We start from the raw sequence: 16,828 nt of genomic DNA on the forward strand, positions 1-16,828 counted from the left end.
GATTTAACGCGGCTGTGTACTCAAGACGTTGTTTCTTTCGCAAAATTGAGCTTTTTTTATATTTGTTACTTTGTTATGTTTTTTATAAATACAAGGAAAGAAAATCCAGATTTATAAACTCCAACTGCGCTATTTTATGGATTTTATTTCACTATTTCATTCGTGTTTGCAATTATAAAAGAGCGCAAATCTTTGTTGTATCAGCGGGGTGACACGCGCGCAACAACGCATCGCGCTGCGTATCGCGCAATTTGTTAACGCACAGATACGCTACGCATACGCGACGCTTATCTGCATGCGTGGCGAATCCTTTGGAAACACTAATTTCAAGTGGTCAAATGGCTCCGTTTTAGCTGATAAAATGTGGGTTTTTTCAAGTTCTTTTCCTCGATTTGAATATCAAGTTATGAATGGATTTCGCTCAAACTTCTCAACGGGCTGTGGATTTACCCGATGTTCACATAATATAAGGTAGAAAAACGAAAACTGCCGCATTCTCCTGTGAGATTCGATGAAAGGGCAAAATGTGACCACTTTAAACTTTAACGGCCATTATTTCAATGTTCATTTTCTCGGTAAAATGACGATTTAGGTACACGATAACTCAATAGGCGTTTGTGAATTTTAAAAAGTTCAATTTGATGGCTTATATGGTTAATATCTCAAAAACTAAGGCCAATATCAAAAAAATAAAAAAACCGTTTTTGGAATGGAGCCGCAAGATTGAGCTAAAAACAAAATAAAATATTTTGGAAAGAGTGTTTTTTTGTTATGATGTACCTCACAAATATTGCCAAAAACTCACTTTTTTGTGATTTTCTTCATAATTGTTGTTTTTACCCCAAATCTGTATTTATATTAAGATTTATTGATGTCTTGCCTTTATAAAAATGTATACTTTTATATGTCTTGCGCGAATAATTACAAAGTTATTGCACTTTTACTACATGCATGTCTGAGAGTACACAGCCACCTTAAGCACTACCCAGCAAGTCTTGCGGTTAGCATAGCTGTGTGAGTGAACATGACACCATTGCCCGCTCACTGCATAGACGTGCATGGTTAAATTTGAATTTGGACTTAAAAGGGCATTTCGTGATCCACAACCTCATCCCCCACTTTTCTCAAAAAAGTTGAGATTTTTATACCACTGGAAACCTCTGGCTACATAATGTTTATGTACAAAATATTTCTTGCAGAATAATTCGTTTAGCAAAGATATCGTGAAATTTGAATTTCGTTCTGGTGCACCAGAACGAAATTACAACGCATTGTCTATGGAGCAGTGTAATACACATAATCATGCATAACTCGGAAACGCAATATCGGAATGAACTGAAATTTTGGAAATAAGCTTTTTTCGTGGATATGTACTGAAAAATGTCATAAAAAGAGGATGCTAGGATCACGAAATACTCCTTTAAGGTGTGAATTATCCTTTATGCATACATCACTTTAGATCTGAAATTGACCAAGTAAAAATGACACACACACAATTCTAAAACAACATCTTTTGCACAGAATTCAATGGGATTTGAAAAGTAAAGTGGCAGTTGAAACTCTAGTGATAACACTTTTGCAGTGCATGATGGGGCTTCCTTAAATCATCCTCTGCTTCTTAGCCATGTTTTGCGAGATGCATTTACACTCTCTAGGCGTTAGTAACTCCTGTCACGGCACCACTAACAGTTGAGGACATACCACCTCCACTGGATCCAGACGAAGTCGTCAATTCCACACCAACCTTTCCACGATGCCAGCAGAAGTAGAACATCCTCTTATAGGAAGTCCTGTAACGCTTGTTGGTCATGGCGTACAGGATACCGGTGAAGGAGCAATGGGTGTGCGCTAAGACGACGGCGAACACGATGCTTGCAGCGCTGCCTCCGTAGTTGTCCCCCATCAAAAGGATGATCAGAAGGAATAAATAGGCTGCGAAGAAGTACACGGCGATCACCATCACGGAACGAATCACAGCCATCTCACCTTTACTGACACCTGCATACAAGAAATGGAAAAATGAAAATAATGCCATCATATACGATTTCGATCAATTTTAAATTGTGTTATTTTTGCCAAAATGAATAATATTAGTACCGACTGTCGAGAAGGTTTTCTGGTCATTTTAAACCGAAATAACGAGGTGAAAGAAAAGAAAACGCAGAAAAATATAGAGCCCTATGACAATTTATGGGGATTTGACGAATAAACCCCTGCAATCCCCGGAGTTTATTAAAAACTTTTCAATATTACTGTCATTAAACCTCTCCAGACTTTCACATGGTATTTAAATACACCATTGTGTATTACAATCGTGCACAAAATGAACATTAAACATTAATGAAAAAAATGTCGCAGTGAGCAAATCGAACATTATTGCTCCAACTATGCACAAAGCTCCTAATTTTACCTATTTGCTACACATTAATTGTACATTGATTCAGATTTGCTCTTTACTGTCTGCTTTTCAAGGTCATGCATAAAAGCAAGAGGCGTTTTAAACGATCGGTTTCTCTTCATATGGTCATGATGATAAATGTGCATTAGCGAAAAAGACGGTCTAAAGATTTTTTAAACAACTCTTTTCTGGGAAGCTGATTATCTTGCGATTCCATCATTTTTTTTGCTTTTTACCTTTCAATATTGTTAATTAACACACGATAACCAGTATCCATGACAACGAGGATTATATAACGTGACAAACTCCAAAGACTCCGATTTAACATCAGTTGGCCTGATGATGCATCCGAGATAGGATGTGAAATATTGTCACTCATATAACGTAAGTCCAGTAGATCAGATCATAATCTCAGATTCATAGTTATAGTTATACCTGGATGAATGACAATCTTCACAATCGTATCTGAAGACTATAGTATCTGTCCAAGTCCAAGGTCAACATGGTTTCGTATCGGTATACCAGGTGGTTTGTGGTCACTACCCCGATTTTTTATTTTGTCCCCCCCCCCAAACAAGAATGCTGGCTACGCCCCTGCGGAGGATTCAGTGGTGGTTAACAACAAGTACTATTAAAAACTTGGCAATTGTAGCTACAATCCAGGAAAAAAAGGTTGGCACACTTTGCCTGCCTTTTGGTATATTCCCCCCCCCCCGCTCCCCCAATTCAATGTTGGACCAAGCCATGTTGTCAACAGGTCCGTGAGACCCTCCAACATTGAAAGATGGGGAGTGGGGAAGGGTGAGATATAGTGGGGAGTCTGTACTTCACATATATTGCATGCATGTTTCACTCACCTCTCCAATTTTGATAGGGCACACATTTCCATTGTTTAATGCAAGTGTGTCAACTTTTTTTTTCCTGGATTGTCTGAATCAATTCCTAAAATATCCATCTAATTTCATATTTTGGCTTATAAAATAAAAACCGTAAAAGGTATGGCTACCAAATTTTCAGGGAATATTTCGCACATTCATATCAATATATCAAATCCATATTAATAAAAACTATTGTGAAAATAAGGGATAAGTCAAAAGAATATTATATGATTGCCGATTATTTTCGTAGTTTAAAGCTATGATAATTCGTCCAAAAATATGCATCTAAATTCATATTTTGGCTTATAAAATAAAAACCATAATAGGTGTGTGGCCACCAAATTTTTAGGGAGTAATGCTCGCATTCATATCAATTATGTAATTCATATTAATAATATTAAACTATGATATAATGCTATTCAAGATGCATGTATATCAATATATGCTCAACAGACGATATACAGTCAAAAAATCACGCTTTTACGGCATTTGTTTCATTAACTGTATATTTATCTAGGTGTTGGCTAAAATTGTGCTCCATATTTAGTTCAGTTTTTGACCGTGATAAATGACTTCGGGACACAAACGAACGATACACACGTCTGTAAAAGAAAAGAAAGTAATATTATATTAAAATTCTTTACTCTTCAAAGACGTGTATACCGTTCGATTTTGTCCCAATGTCATTTATCCCGGACAAAAACTAAACTAAACGTGGAGCACAATGTCAGCCAACACCTGCTATATGATAAATATACAGTTAATGAAACAAATGCCGTAAAAATGTGATTTTTAGACTGTGTATCGTCTGTAGAGCGTATATTTATATACATGCATCTTGAATAGCATTATATTATAGTTTAAGCCTGTTGAAGATACAGAGCTCTGTAGCGCAATAGTTAGGGCATCTGACACAGGCGCAGGTGCCCGGGTTCGAGGCCCTGAATATATTTATATTTCTTTTTCTTTTCATTATTATTATCATTTTACAATATCCTTCATCATATGATATTTGTCATTCTATTAATCTTTGCCAAAGCTCGTCTTTTTTTCTCTATTTCTACCTTTATTTTACGGCAATGTACAAATATCACTATAATTGCCGCATTGATGATGATTTTTATATAGACATACGTATCGTTGCCCTATGATACGGGTGCAATTATATTAATTTGAAGTAAATAGCTGGTTGAAAATTGCTCATTCAGTTCTTTTTACTTATCATTTGCATCAGAAGTAATTCGATGTAATACTGCATTTAAAAATCATTCTTTCTTTTTTGCTAAAAAGTTCTCAAGTAATTTCAGACCCAAGCCATGACGCAAAACCAGGCATTAGCGATGTTTTAATGCCCACTCCCTAAATAAACAAATGCATTTTTCTAATTTTTTTACTTATCGTAAAGTCCTATCTTTTACATGTTTTTGTGTGAAATATTAAGTTAATACAACATTCCGTTTCAGAGTTATTGAGTAAAAACGGAAAACCGATGCAATATTTAGGATTTGACTCAGACAATCCAGGAAAAAAAGGTTGGCACACTTTGCCTGTCTTTTGGTATATCTCTTCCCCCCGCTCCCCCAATTCAATGTTGGACCAAGCCTTGTTGTCAACAGGTCCGTGAGACCCTCCAACATTATATTGCATGCATGTTGCACTCGCCTCTCCAATTTTGATAGGGCACACATTTCCATTGTTTAGTGCAAGTGTGCCAACTATTTTTTTCCTGGATTGTAGGTCATGCTTACATAATTATTGTCTACGCCATCAAGGCAATTGTGGAACTTAATGAAATTTACCCTGAATGGAATAGAAGTTAATGGATTTGCTTCGTTTAAACAATACATCCTGGTAGCTCCGGGTTATCAGCATTGATACAGATTAATAGTAGCAATGAAGCAAAGATTCAGAGCTTCTGTATGTCAGGGTAGCTATTCAAATTGAATTAAGTAATACTAGTCTCCAACCGGGTACCGGGTGTCGACTGCAGACGATAAGTTCCAAATTTTCTTTAAAAATTGAATTAATGTCAGAATTGTACATTTACATGACCATATGTGGAATCAGCATGAAAAATGCATTCAAATGAGTACAAACCACAGAGTACTACAGAGCGCGTACCACCAGTCAAAGTCTCCGCATCATCCGACAATGAGGGCCGATTGTTCCATGAAATGCGACAGGCGAGACTCCTGCGCAATTACCGCGTACTTTCATGGTCTATCGCGTAATCGCGAAAGCACGCAACGCTCTATCGCGTATACGCGAAGACACGCAGCGCTGGCGTGATTGTTTGACACGCACGATCGAACAATCGGCCCTCATGGATATGCGAGAACTCACCGTATACAATACACGGGGACTTTGACTGATGGTACTTTCTCTGTTTTCTCTCTCCTCTGTGGTACAAACATGCCCAGCATTGGGTAGTTCTTGCTCTTAATATTTGGAGAAAATATCTCAAAACTGTAATGTTAAAGCCCATGGTTAGCACATAAAGCATTATCAAAAAGACAAAGTAATTACAATTTATAGATCTCGATTTATCGTCACCTCTATTTGATTTTCACAAATCGCAGTATTCCCCAATTAATCTGGATACATACGGTAGTTGAAACATAGGCGTGCGCTTTTTGGAATTACGAGTTGCTACTGACGCATTTTAATGCTCACGACTAATAAGACTTTAATGCAAATCGTTTACATAACGCTGGCATTTTGGACATTTTGATTACTTGTCAAAAACTACTTAATTTCGTAAATATGTATTTTGATTAACAAAAGGTAGTATTTCAAATATGACAGCATTTCCATTGCGCAAGATATGCAGAACACATTTTTTTCATTCGTTGAACTGATCGATTTGCCCATTTACTGTTAATATCATAGAGTAATTGTCTAATATTTAAATGTAACGATACTTTTTGTGAGCAGTATATTAAGGTATTGTCATCTTTTACGTATCCTTTATAGTAATGTCATCTTTTAATATAATCTTTCATGGTTATGTCATCTTTCATATAATCTTTCATGGTAATGTCATCTTTCATTGTAATGCCACCTTTCATGGTAAATGCCACATTCTAATGCAACCTTCACATTAACTATCACGCAATTGCTGACCTGATTTCATGTATTTACTCAGTTTGTTGTTATAAGATGTATGGTTTAGAATATGTTATACAAATATACAATAAAGATACATGATTTCGTCAAGAAATTTCAATATACTGGTTTGTGTGTCTTGGTCCTGCTCGATATTAGTAGACCGATATTGGAAATTGCGCTACTATGTAGAGAGAACTGACAATAGCCAAGGTCTAGTTTATAATGTTTTTGTAGCAGAAAACGTACATTGCTGTATTGCTTACAGTGGGTTGACCAATATAACCAATTGTGATTCTTTACTTTTTGATTTGAAAATGAACCAGATTTTGAACTTCAGTGACGAAGCTGAGTTTTAGAGATTAGATACACTATATAAATGACATTGTGAAAAACTGACAATGTCCGATTTGATATCAAATAATTTGTATTTTTTGAAATTTACGATATAATATAAGTTTTATGGCAAATTAAAGATGTTAGGTCTTTTATGAAACTTCATGTACATCTTGTGATGTGCCCTGTGTAATTTAATTTGATCAGTTAATTTTGTTAATTTAAAGCTATTTCATGAGAGAGATGAGAGGATGGGAACCCCTTTCAAGTAATCATGCAAGCGTTTGTGTATAAATACATTTTAGGGGAATCCTGTTTTTATAAGAAAAAAAATTCAATCATATCTATTTTTGGATCTTGGAAATACCCATGAGTCTCAATGTGACCATTGTATTGCATCATGTTGGGAAATCATAGCTGAGAATTTCCAGTTTTACCATATTGGTATATTTAGAGAAGGGACAGTTTCTCTTGGCAGATGTGAGTTAGAAAGGGGTTAGGCTTTCAAATATATTTTATAGTTTATATACCTTCAAAATAGGTACCTGCGAGCCAATCAATTTGCAGAGCCACAAATGTGCTATTAATCCAGCAATATAAAACGAAGGAGATTTTGAGTGCAACAAAGTGCCTTTCTCTTCTCAAATGGAGGGATATATTCTTCTGTCGACTTGCTAAAGTCTGGTTCACGAAACAACTCATCTGTCAATAAAGTGGATCAGTGCAGAAAAAAAGGATGCTTCCCGGAGAAGGTGAGTGAGTGGTGAAAACAGTACCATTTTGGAATTTGTAATCTGTGCAGGGATTATATACGCAAAGGATATATAAACTCAAGTCAACGGTGGACGACTTCGCTGAACAGTAATCTTCGCAGGACAAGTGAATCAAGATGAACATCAGTCGTCCAGAACATTGAGTGCAACAGAACGTTGTAATCAACAACAATCATGACAATCGGAAGAAGGCTGCTGGATATGTAATTGTCCTAAACAGTGCATAATTGATTCTCTAAATGATTTTATGTATTTATGTTCATTTGAAGAATTATTGTTAAATCATACTTTACTTTTCATTAAAGATTCAGATATTGTTAACTTAATCAAACAGTGTAGTTTATTGTGCATTCTGATCTGAAGTAAATTGGGTAAAAAGTGTTTTTTGGCCTTGAGTCATTTACGACTCGTAACAATCTTCAATAGGAAAGGTAATAATTTCCATATGATGGTCGGCTTTTCATCCCAGCTACATACATCTCATTAGATTTGTAAAGTTTATTTCGAGTACTGCTAAATAATTTTGCCATAAAATGTGTATTATGTCGCGAATTTCAAAACAATCAAAATTATTTGATAGCAGAAGGACATTCCTCGTATTCCGAATGCAATTTGGTGCGTCTGATGTGCTATATCCCAAAAAATACCTGGCAAAGGTGGGTGACCGAGCCCTCGAAAGCAATCAACTATAAATAGTACAAATATTAAAATGACCTACCTTTCTCGCCTTTCTTAAGATTTTTGCTGGATGCTCTCACTGTCAAGATAATACGAGTAAATGAGAAGACAATAACCACCAAAGGAATACCCCAGCCAGTAAATACCATAAAGAAGGTGTAGCTAACAGAAGACGTGCTGCTAGGAATACAGAACATCAGGACTGGGTCGTAATAATGAGAACCCCATCCAAATAGTGTCGGGAGTAATATCAAGATCCCAGCAGACCAGATACCCAACAACATCAAGCCAACGGTTGCAGGAGTGTAGATCTTCGCGTAAGCAAGGTGATGGCACACCCGAATGTAGCCATTGAAGCTGGCAGCTGCGATGCTCCAGACAGACACGATGCAAACCGATGCACAAAGAAACGATGACATGTCGCAGAGGGGTTTATTATTAATCAGATACTCTCCGTGAGTGGCGATACCGACGATGATGAAGAGATCTCCTAAAAGTCCGACTAATATGTCAGAAACAGCAGTGTTGACTATAAAGACACTGCCGAGTGAACGAAGCTTCTTGAATATCATAAAAGCAACGACGACAATGATATTGCCACCGAGTCCGATTACAAAGACAGCGACCGTAAACCATAGATAAACCTGCTGGTTGATGAGAGGACCGACAACAGAAGGTGCTGGGGTTGTTACAGCAGCTGGTGTGGATTCAACCGCATGTGTTGTCGACATATTTGTTGAAGTATTATCAGCCATGATTAACGGCAAAAAATATCCTTATGTCAATCACAGATTGAACTCACTCCCTGATGCAGACTATTGCAGCAGACGACAAAATGCTTATGTCACGAAACTCACTCCCTGATGAAGAATACTGCAGCAGACGACAAAATAGTCTGCAAGCTGTAAACTATTAACTTTAAGTCGCGCTAAATATAATAGTCTGTTGCTTGGCAGTGTTGAATATTGACCATTCAAGCAAGATTCTCCACACTTTTTAACATTCAGTAATTGTTTTACTCTGAAACAACTCAAATATGTAGTGACTTACATGAGTCTGCGCATTGGCATAAGATAAATTTACAACAGCTTTGCTTAATAAACACCATATTTGAAAGATGTGGCTTGAAGTTTGTTTGAATGTTTATTTTCAACGATTTACCTATTTTTCCCGTTAAAGCAACAGAAAATCAAAAGCTGGATTTATTTGGTTTTAGTTGAGACTTTAACAAATGAATGTAATACATTTAATAGTTACTTTAAAGATGTGTTTCCTTAAAAGATCTTTTCAATTTTTAAATGAATACTTAGATATACATGTAGGGGTGTTTGTGGGTGTATGGAATGTTTGTATCGCTAGAGAGGAGGATGGTCGGGTGTGTGATGGGGGTGTGTGGGTGCGTGTTTTGATGGGGACTGCAGTTGTTATGCGTTGAAGAAGGTGCTGTGAAGGCATCCATAAACCCGGGCCATAAACAGGAAAGTCTTGCTGTCACTTTTGCTTCTTTCTGTACAGTGTGCTTGTGGTGTATATTTGCGTAAACTTAGAAGAGGTGATTTTGTCCTTGAGTATTTCCAATGGTCATCCCGTAAAAATACGCCTTGAAAGAAGGCTGCATTCATATTTTTGTCACAAATGTGTTGGATTTGAAGCAGAAACAAACATGTATAGCCGACCTTACATCTCATAGCATGTGTCTTTTGTAGTTTAAAACAGTCCCTCATAAATAATGGCAGCAGCTCCCTGCAGGGACTATTTTAGTGGGGTAAAGTCACTGCATGCTGCACGCCGCCGGCAGACAGAGAGTTTCCGGACGGACTTTGCAGTAATTGCTGTAATTAATAGCAAAGCGTTACGATATGTATGGGGGTGGGTGTGTGTGTGTAGTAGGGGGTGTAGGGGTGGATCTAGACCAATTGGGGAGGTGATTACATAAGGATCACCAAATGTGTAAATATGGCCACTAATCAGTCATGGCCTTGCGCTTGCCCCACTAAAGTTGGGAATTTTTGAAAATAAACTGGGTCCAAATTAACATGATTAAATCCATTTTGGTGCACCATGTTTTACACTATTACAGCTTTAAAAAAAAAGTGTACGGGTGTCCAAACCAGAAACCAAAACCGCCACTTTGTTATATCTATAACACTAAAAGGCAATATGGCCGACTTGCTCTAAAATAATCCTAGATCCACGATCAAACCGGCTTTGAGCTTTTGTTGGCAACGGTGGATCTTGGGGACTTCTAAAATGTTTTAAAGACGTTTTAGGCGATTTTGACAACATGTGTGCAAACATTTTCTTCTCCGATTTTCCGTGATTGGGCTCCCGGCTCTTTCCCTTTCAAACCCTTCATCTGCCCCTGATTGTAACCGTGTATCTTGTCTAGTTCGTGGAAAGCGAAGTCGAAGAAGAGGAGTGCAACAGGGGGTCAATAGAAGGTTAAAAAGCTATAAAAAAAGGAGGAAAAGGGAAATAGAAGATGAAGAAAAAGAGACAAAAAGTAAAAAATTGGAATACTTGAAGTGGAAGACGAAAATTATACTTATAGGAAATTTACATAAATGCTTGATTACCATGATTACAATATCATGCATTTTGCGAGATGATCTAGTACCGGTACAGTATAACAAATGAATCGTGAACATGATCTTATTGTTTTGATGTATTAAAATAACAAAATTCATATTGAGTTTTAGCTTCTATTTTTACATGATACATAAATTCTTATGCCCTTAAATTTTGATCAAGGTTCTTCATGTAATGCCTTATAATGTTTTGGAATAAATAATTAAGACTATATAATTTATTTTATCTAAGAGTATTATGGAGAACAGATGAGATAAGTATTCTTTATTGACACGGCATTTCAAGAGCATGATCATGTTCACTTTCATTAATGTAATCACTCAATATATTGATCAAAATAATGATAGTAGTCATATTACATTAGGCTTGTACTTCATGAACTTAAGGGTTTCATTACTTTCATGATGTTTATTCAAAACATAGGTTTTGTTGTTTGTTTAACGGTCAAAAGCGGATAGGGCCCCTCCTCTCTCTAAAAAAGGGAATATTTGTTGTACGATTTTGACTCCCATATTTGCAAAATCTTCTGAATCTAAGAGGTAACCACCTCGGGCTCCCCCAGAATGGTTAATACAGTCGTATTTATCGTAAAATGTGAGCGAGCGAAGCGAACCGGAAAATATTTTCAAGAGTGGTTCACCTGGATCCGCCCTGTTTAAAGAAATGGGCCTACTCACTTAGACCTGAGTGCAAGTCAATGTTTCTCTTCTCTTTTGCCCCTTTTATCTTCTCCTTTTCGCTCTTTTCTAATTTTTGCATCGTTGCCTTCCTTTTCTTTCCCCCTTTCTTGGGGAGGGAGCACCCCATATGCCCGTGCCTGCTCTAAGGTAACGATCTCCAAACTTGTCTATATGCTTCGGTCCCTATGAAATGAGGGTGTTCAAGAAGTTGAAGTGCCGAAAATTTGACAACTTTACCTGAAAGTTGGCATAATAAAGGCTCTACAAGTATCTCGACTACATATTCTACGCACGGATTGTTATTTGTCACTGCACGGATTTTTAATCTCACAGCACGAACGTGCCAGGAGGCACATTAAAATTGCCCCTGACTCCCTGCTCATAATACTACAGAGTAGATGAGAAGATATCCTTACCCATTCCTATGTTATTTTCAAAAACATTTAAGCGTCACACCGAGTAATTTGTATAAACAAATCATTATACACATGATAGACAAACGTTCTAGAATTAACTTGATTCCGCAGGCTTTAAACGACAGTAACTGTATCTCAGTATTTTGAGGGAATATTCTGAAGCATTCTGAATATTTTAAACGGTTCATTCAGACTTACAATTTATGATGGCTACATTATTATATCACGTCTCATCTGAGACGCATCAGCTGACCACAATGCTGTTTGTGGCCAAGATGTTTTTGCAAACTTTATTGACAACTTCTATATTGAGCAGTCGATCAATATCTGCAATATCTGTGCACAGACCAGTGTTGTAGGTCTCGAGACCAGGTCTCGGTCTCGAGACCATCTCGAGACCTGATTTTGCAGGTCTCGGGTCTCGGATGTCAAGGTCTCGGTCTCGGTCTGGTCTCGGTCTCGGTCTCGGACATCAAAAGTCTCGGTCTCGGATGATTTTAAGTTCGAGACCTGTCGAGACCTGAAGAAAAATATAATTTTCTGTTGTTCTTATTTTGTACCAAAATTTCATTGAATGTTGAAAATAATCATTGTATTGAAATACACTCAACTTGAATATGTAGGCCCTACTGTTCATGTTCATAGGCCTACTGCCAATTTTTTAAATTTTGACTGCATATTAAATACAAATAGTTTAAATTATGAGAGAGTAATCATGCGTAAAATTGGCAAAAACATGTTTGCCCTAAAATAGTAATATTATCATTTCCTGTTTTTTAAATTAATTAGTGAGAGTTAATAGGCCTATACTGCATTATTTTGCCATTTTACATAATTATATTATGCCTTGAATTCAAAACAGTTTGTCACTTTCGTTGTTGCTTTTAGTGATTTAAAATAAAATCTACTATAGGTTCAACTTCAGATTGAATCAGAGAATGTCTGGGGCTGATGCAACAGCGAAATTCTTATGTGGAAGTTGAGTTTCATAAAGAGTAAACATAATTGTTAAGAATAAAGATACAGAAATCATATGATGACCTTATGATGAGTTAACAATAAATGGATCAATAAAGTGGTCATGTTCAGGATCAGATGCGAGCTTCCGATATATCAGTTCATGATTAAACAAAGGTCTCGGTCTCGGTCTCGGTCTCGGAACTTAGAGGTCTCGGTCTCGGAAGGGATGGTCTTGGTCTCGGAAGGTTTGGTCTCGGTCTCGGTCTCGGTCTCGGATGGGTAGGTCTCGGTCTCGGTCTCGGTCTCGGACATAGAGGTCTTGACTACAACACTGGCACAGACCCTAGAAAAAGAAAGGCGAAGGCTTTGGGTTTACTATTAATTTCCTTTATCTACTATTTCCATGATTATAGACAGGGAAAAATTGAGCATTTTGTACACATAATTTTATGGTAGTGGCGAACAATGTTATTATTTTGAAGGCTTCTTGCTCGATACAAAAATTGAATTACTTCTTATAGAAATTATTTATAAAATCACCTGTTTTTTTAATGTATCATGGGGATCAAAATAAAATACTAATGTTTTATGTTCTCATGCTGAAAAACGCTTTAAAATCAAATTTCACAATAAAAAGGTCTAATAATTACCTTAACCCCTCAAAAAAATAAAGATTTAGTAGAGTTTAAGAACACGTGCCAATTTGTCACCTTACGACCAAACTGTTTCAAATCAAAGAATCTAATATTTTTCACGCTTTTGAAGGCCTCTGGCGGAATAAACATAGCAAATAATTGATCTGTTTAAAATACTCAATAACATCGCAACTATCAATTTAATCGACCTCAATTTTGACTGGATTTCTCAAAATACGATGTTAAACCTACCATATGTGCATCGAAGGGAGTTCTTTGTTCATATTGAGACCTTTCCGGCGATAATAATTTATGATAACCAGTCGGTTGCAAATCGATGAAAATTTAACATTGTGTTTCAATGTATGGGTAGTCTTCCATCTCGATACAAGCACGTCCATATTTAAATTCACAGACCTAGTATTTTATCGCTGATAGCGAAATGCAACTTTTTATTTATTCAACTTTATTACACTTTTATTCGAACAATAAATTGCTATTCCTTCTGAATACCAGTCAATGCGCGCAGGAGGCCAAATACCTCAAAAAGGTTAACATATTTTTACTAGTATGCCGTCGGTTTATCACAATACCGGTGCAGCTGCTCTATGTGTGAGTGGTTGAGCTTTCGTCAGATGTGTCTCTGACTTCATCAGGACTGTTCTGACGAAAGCTCAACTACTCACACAGACACCGACTGTGCCGGTACTGTGATAACCGACGACGCACTCGTAAAAATACTATAACTTACCTGTCGAAAGAGCCTGTACACTTTCCTCAAAAAAAGCTTTGTTTTTACCGGAACTCGGCCACATGAAAGGCGTATTGATTTAGTAGAGTGCTCCTTATGTAGCGTTGCAAGTTTGTGACGCTAGTACGCGACACCTGTCAGCACCATGGGCATCGCAGATGTTTCATCGTACATGCACATTTTGTGTTACCTCGGTGTTTCACAAGGTTCTGTCTTAGGCCCCCTTATGTTTATTGTTGCCATTAACGAATTCATTCCCATTGTTTGAAGTTCGGATGATTTGGTACCGGTATCCAGTAAGGTGTGTCTATTATTAAACACCCTGAAGCGATAATATCTTTCGAACAGATTACCACTATTGTATTCTTGATTGACGTTCCCGGTACAACTTAATTGGGGCTAGTATTATTTTCAAACCTGTTTCTCATTGTCTGTCGTCTATGGACAATAGCCTCGATACAATAACGTATATAATGTGTGAGTTTCCTATCCTTTTGGTGTTTTTATTTATACAAGTGTGTCGGATCCCAGATTTAAGGGAGCCGTCACTAATTCAACGTCTCAAAAAAAGTTTAAACGCATCTAAATTAAATTCAGTTCGCTTTAAACGTATTATTATTATACTCATTACAAACATACCACTGCACTGAGTGGTATGTTTAAGCTGTAAAGATTACTTAAGGCATTAGTTTTAGTAGTTGCAAATAGCAACACATTATTTAATGCAAAAAGTTGACTTATATCTTAAAAGCTATAAAAGGAATATACTTCAAACAAAATGGGTCAATCGACACAACGTTGCTTGCTCAAATTGGATTAATGGTAGGTCAAAATGCACAAAAATCAATGTATGCGAATCAATGATAAAATATTGAAATGTTCTTCTCTTCCAGGTAGAGTTTTAATATTTGTGACTCCATGAAATCTGAGGCCTCCTGCGAGGTATGAAGCGCTGGAGGGGTGGTGCATCAAAACAATTCTTTTATTCTCATCATTGGTAATGGAAATTACAATGAACACACTAGGAAATGTGGTTCCTTGTTAAAAGAGATGAATTTTATTTCTATATTTCCGGGCATACGGAAATAAAATGGTTTGAGGGTATATTTACCCAAATTTGGTCCTCTATACGGACCTCTTAAAGTCCTTTTAAGAAATTGCCATTTAATATAATATGCCTCTATGCTTACAATTCAAAATCACTCTCAATAGTTCGACGTGTAACTATAGTGATTAAAGAAGTTACTGCTTACTTGATGTTTTAAATTATTACAACATGACTTACATCTAAACATCTCAAAAAAAGTAACTAGTCCCCATTAAATAATGACCATTATTCAAAAACGGGCTATTGTATTTCAAATCTGTAAAATGCGTTGGAAGCAGAATTTATTTCTGCGCATGTTGACACCTCATTTGATATGATAGCCCAGAAAACAATAAAACACCGGTCAATTTAATGAGGTCCAGATTTGAAAGTTGCACTTACATACAAATTTTTACAATAAAAAATCACTCAGATATCATTACACATATTTCCTTCCATTGCACTGAATGCAAAATCAATAGAATTTACTGCAACTTTCAAATCTTGTGCTACATTGATATAAATGTACGCTGTGACTTCAATATTTAGTCAATTGCTACAAAATAAATTCTGCTTCCAACGCATTTTACAGATTTGTAATATAATCACCCGTTTTTGAATAATTGTCATTATTTAAGGGGGGTTAGTTACTTTTTTTGAGATGTTTATTTTCTTCACTGACAAAGGTCAAAACTAATGTACATCAATTCAAAATAATTGATGATAAGGAGGTGTTCTCTGCACTTCATTGTCACACGATTTCATAAAAGTCTTAATGGATGAACCAAGGTTTTGTTCGAATGGAAACCGTAAGTGACGCAAACAGTTTGCTCTCATTTCTTCAGCTTTATTCTGCGTACTAGCCATATGCGTCAACTTAAAATGCCAAGTTTTGAGATATTTTCAAGAGCTATCTTAAGAACCACTGAACCAATACTAGGCTTGTTTGTACTCGTTTTAATGCATTTTGCATACTGGTTACAAATATGATCATGACAATTGGCCATTTTTATATTTTTAAATTAAACAAAAAAAATTGAAACTTGTCGTCTGCAGTCCGACACCTGCGTGGAGAGAGTTAATGGATGGAGCAACGTTTTATGAGATTATGAGAAACAAAATGTTGTTGGATTTAAAAAAATTAAAGCACAACAATCAAAACTGTGTGTGTGCTTTCTAAATTCCTAAGATTAATAATGAATCTATTAGATTGCGATGAGGGACAAATACAAGCCTACATTAAAGATGTGGGAGAAATACAAGCCTACATTAAAAATTCTTAGATTGAAATTGAGCTAATCTGAATTAGATTATCATTGTTAATAATATTGAAATTCAAATCCATTAGATTGAATTTTTAATCTTAATTTTAATTAGTTATTAGGCCCATGTGTCTATTTTAAAGGGGAAATCATTACTTTTAATGATAAAATACAAAAAAAAAATTCTAAAATTTCCCACTTTGAGTAATCCTGCGTGCTACCTTAATCCCGGATTAATTATATTTAAAAATCCAATATTCAGGCCTATTAAAAAGGCTGA

The 16,828-nt window shown here is 36.3% G+C and overlaps 1 protein-coding gene across 1 annotated transcript; it reads right to left on the bottom strand.

Moving 5' to 3' along the window:
• Positions 1-1,426: 1,426 nt before the first annotated feature.
• Positions 1,427-9,072, bottom strand: LOC140159106 (melatonin receptor type 1B-B-like). Its single transcript, XM_072182457.1, has 2 exons — positions 8,209-9,072; positions 1,427-1,998 (listed from the first exon to the last, which is right to left on the bottom strand). The coding sequence occupies exons 1-2, from the start codon at positions 8,921-8,923 to the stop codon at positions 1,652-1,654; spliced, it is 1,062 nt and encodes a 353-aa protein (XP_072038558.1). The 5' UTR covers positions 8,924-9,072; the 3' UTR covers positions 1,427-1,651.
• Between the last annotated feature and the right edge of the window lie 7,756 nt (positions 9,073-16,828).

The sequence above is a fragment of the Amphiura filiformis genome, chromosome 8 (genome assembly GCF_039555335.1).
Source record: "Amphiura filiformis chromosome 8, Afil_fr2py, whole genome shotgun sequence".
In the NCBI taxonomy this organism is placed as follows: domain Eukaryota; kingdom Metazoa; phylum Echinodermata; class Ophiuroidea; order Amphilepidida; family Amphiuridae; genus Amphiura; species Amphiura filiformis.

Bases quoted from the DNA above. Each gene is read 5' to 3' on its own strand.
- LOC140159106 (XM_072182457.1), bottom strand. From the start codon at position 8,923: ATGGCTGATAATACTTCAACAAATATGTCGACAACACATGCGGTTGAA. The intron at 1,999-8,208 runs GTAGGTCATTTT...TCTTGTATGCAG, and splicing joins TCTTAAGAAAGGCGAGAAAG to GTGTCAGTAAAGGTGAGATG.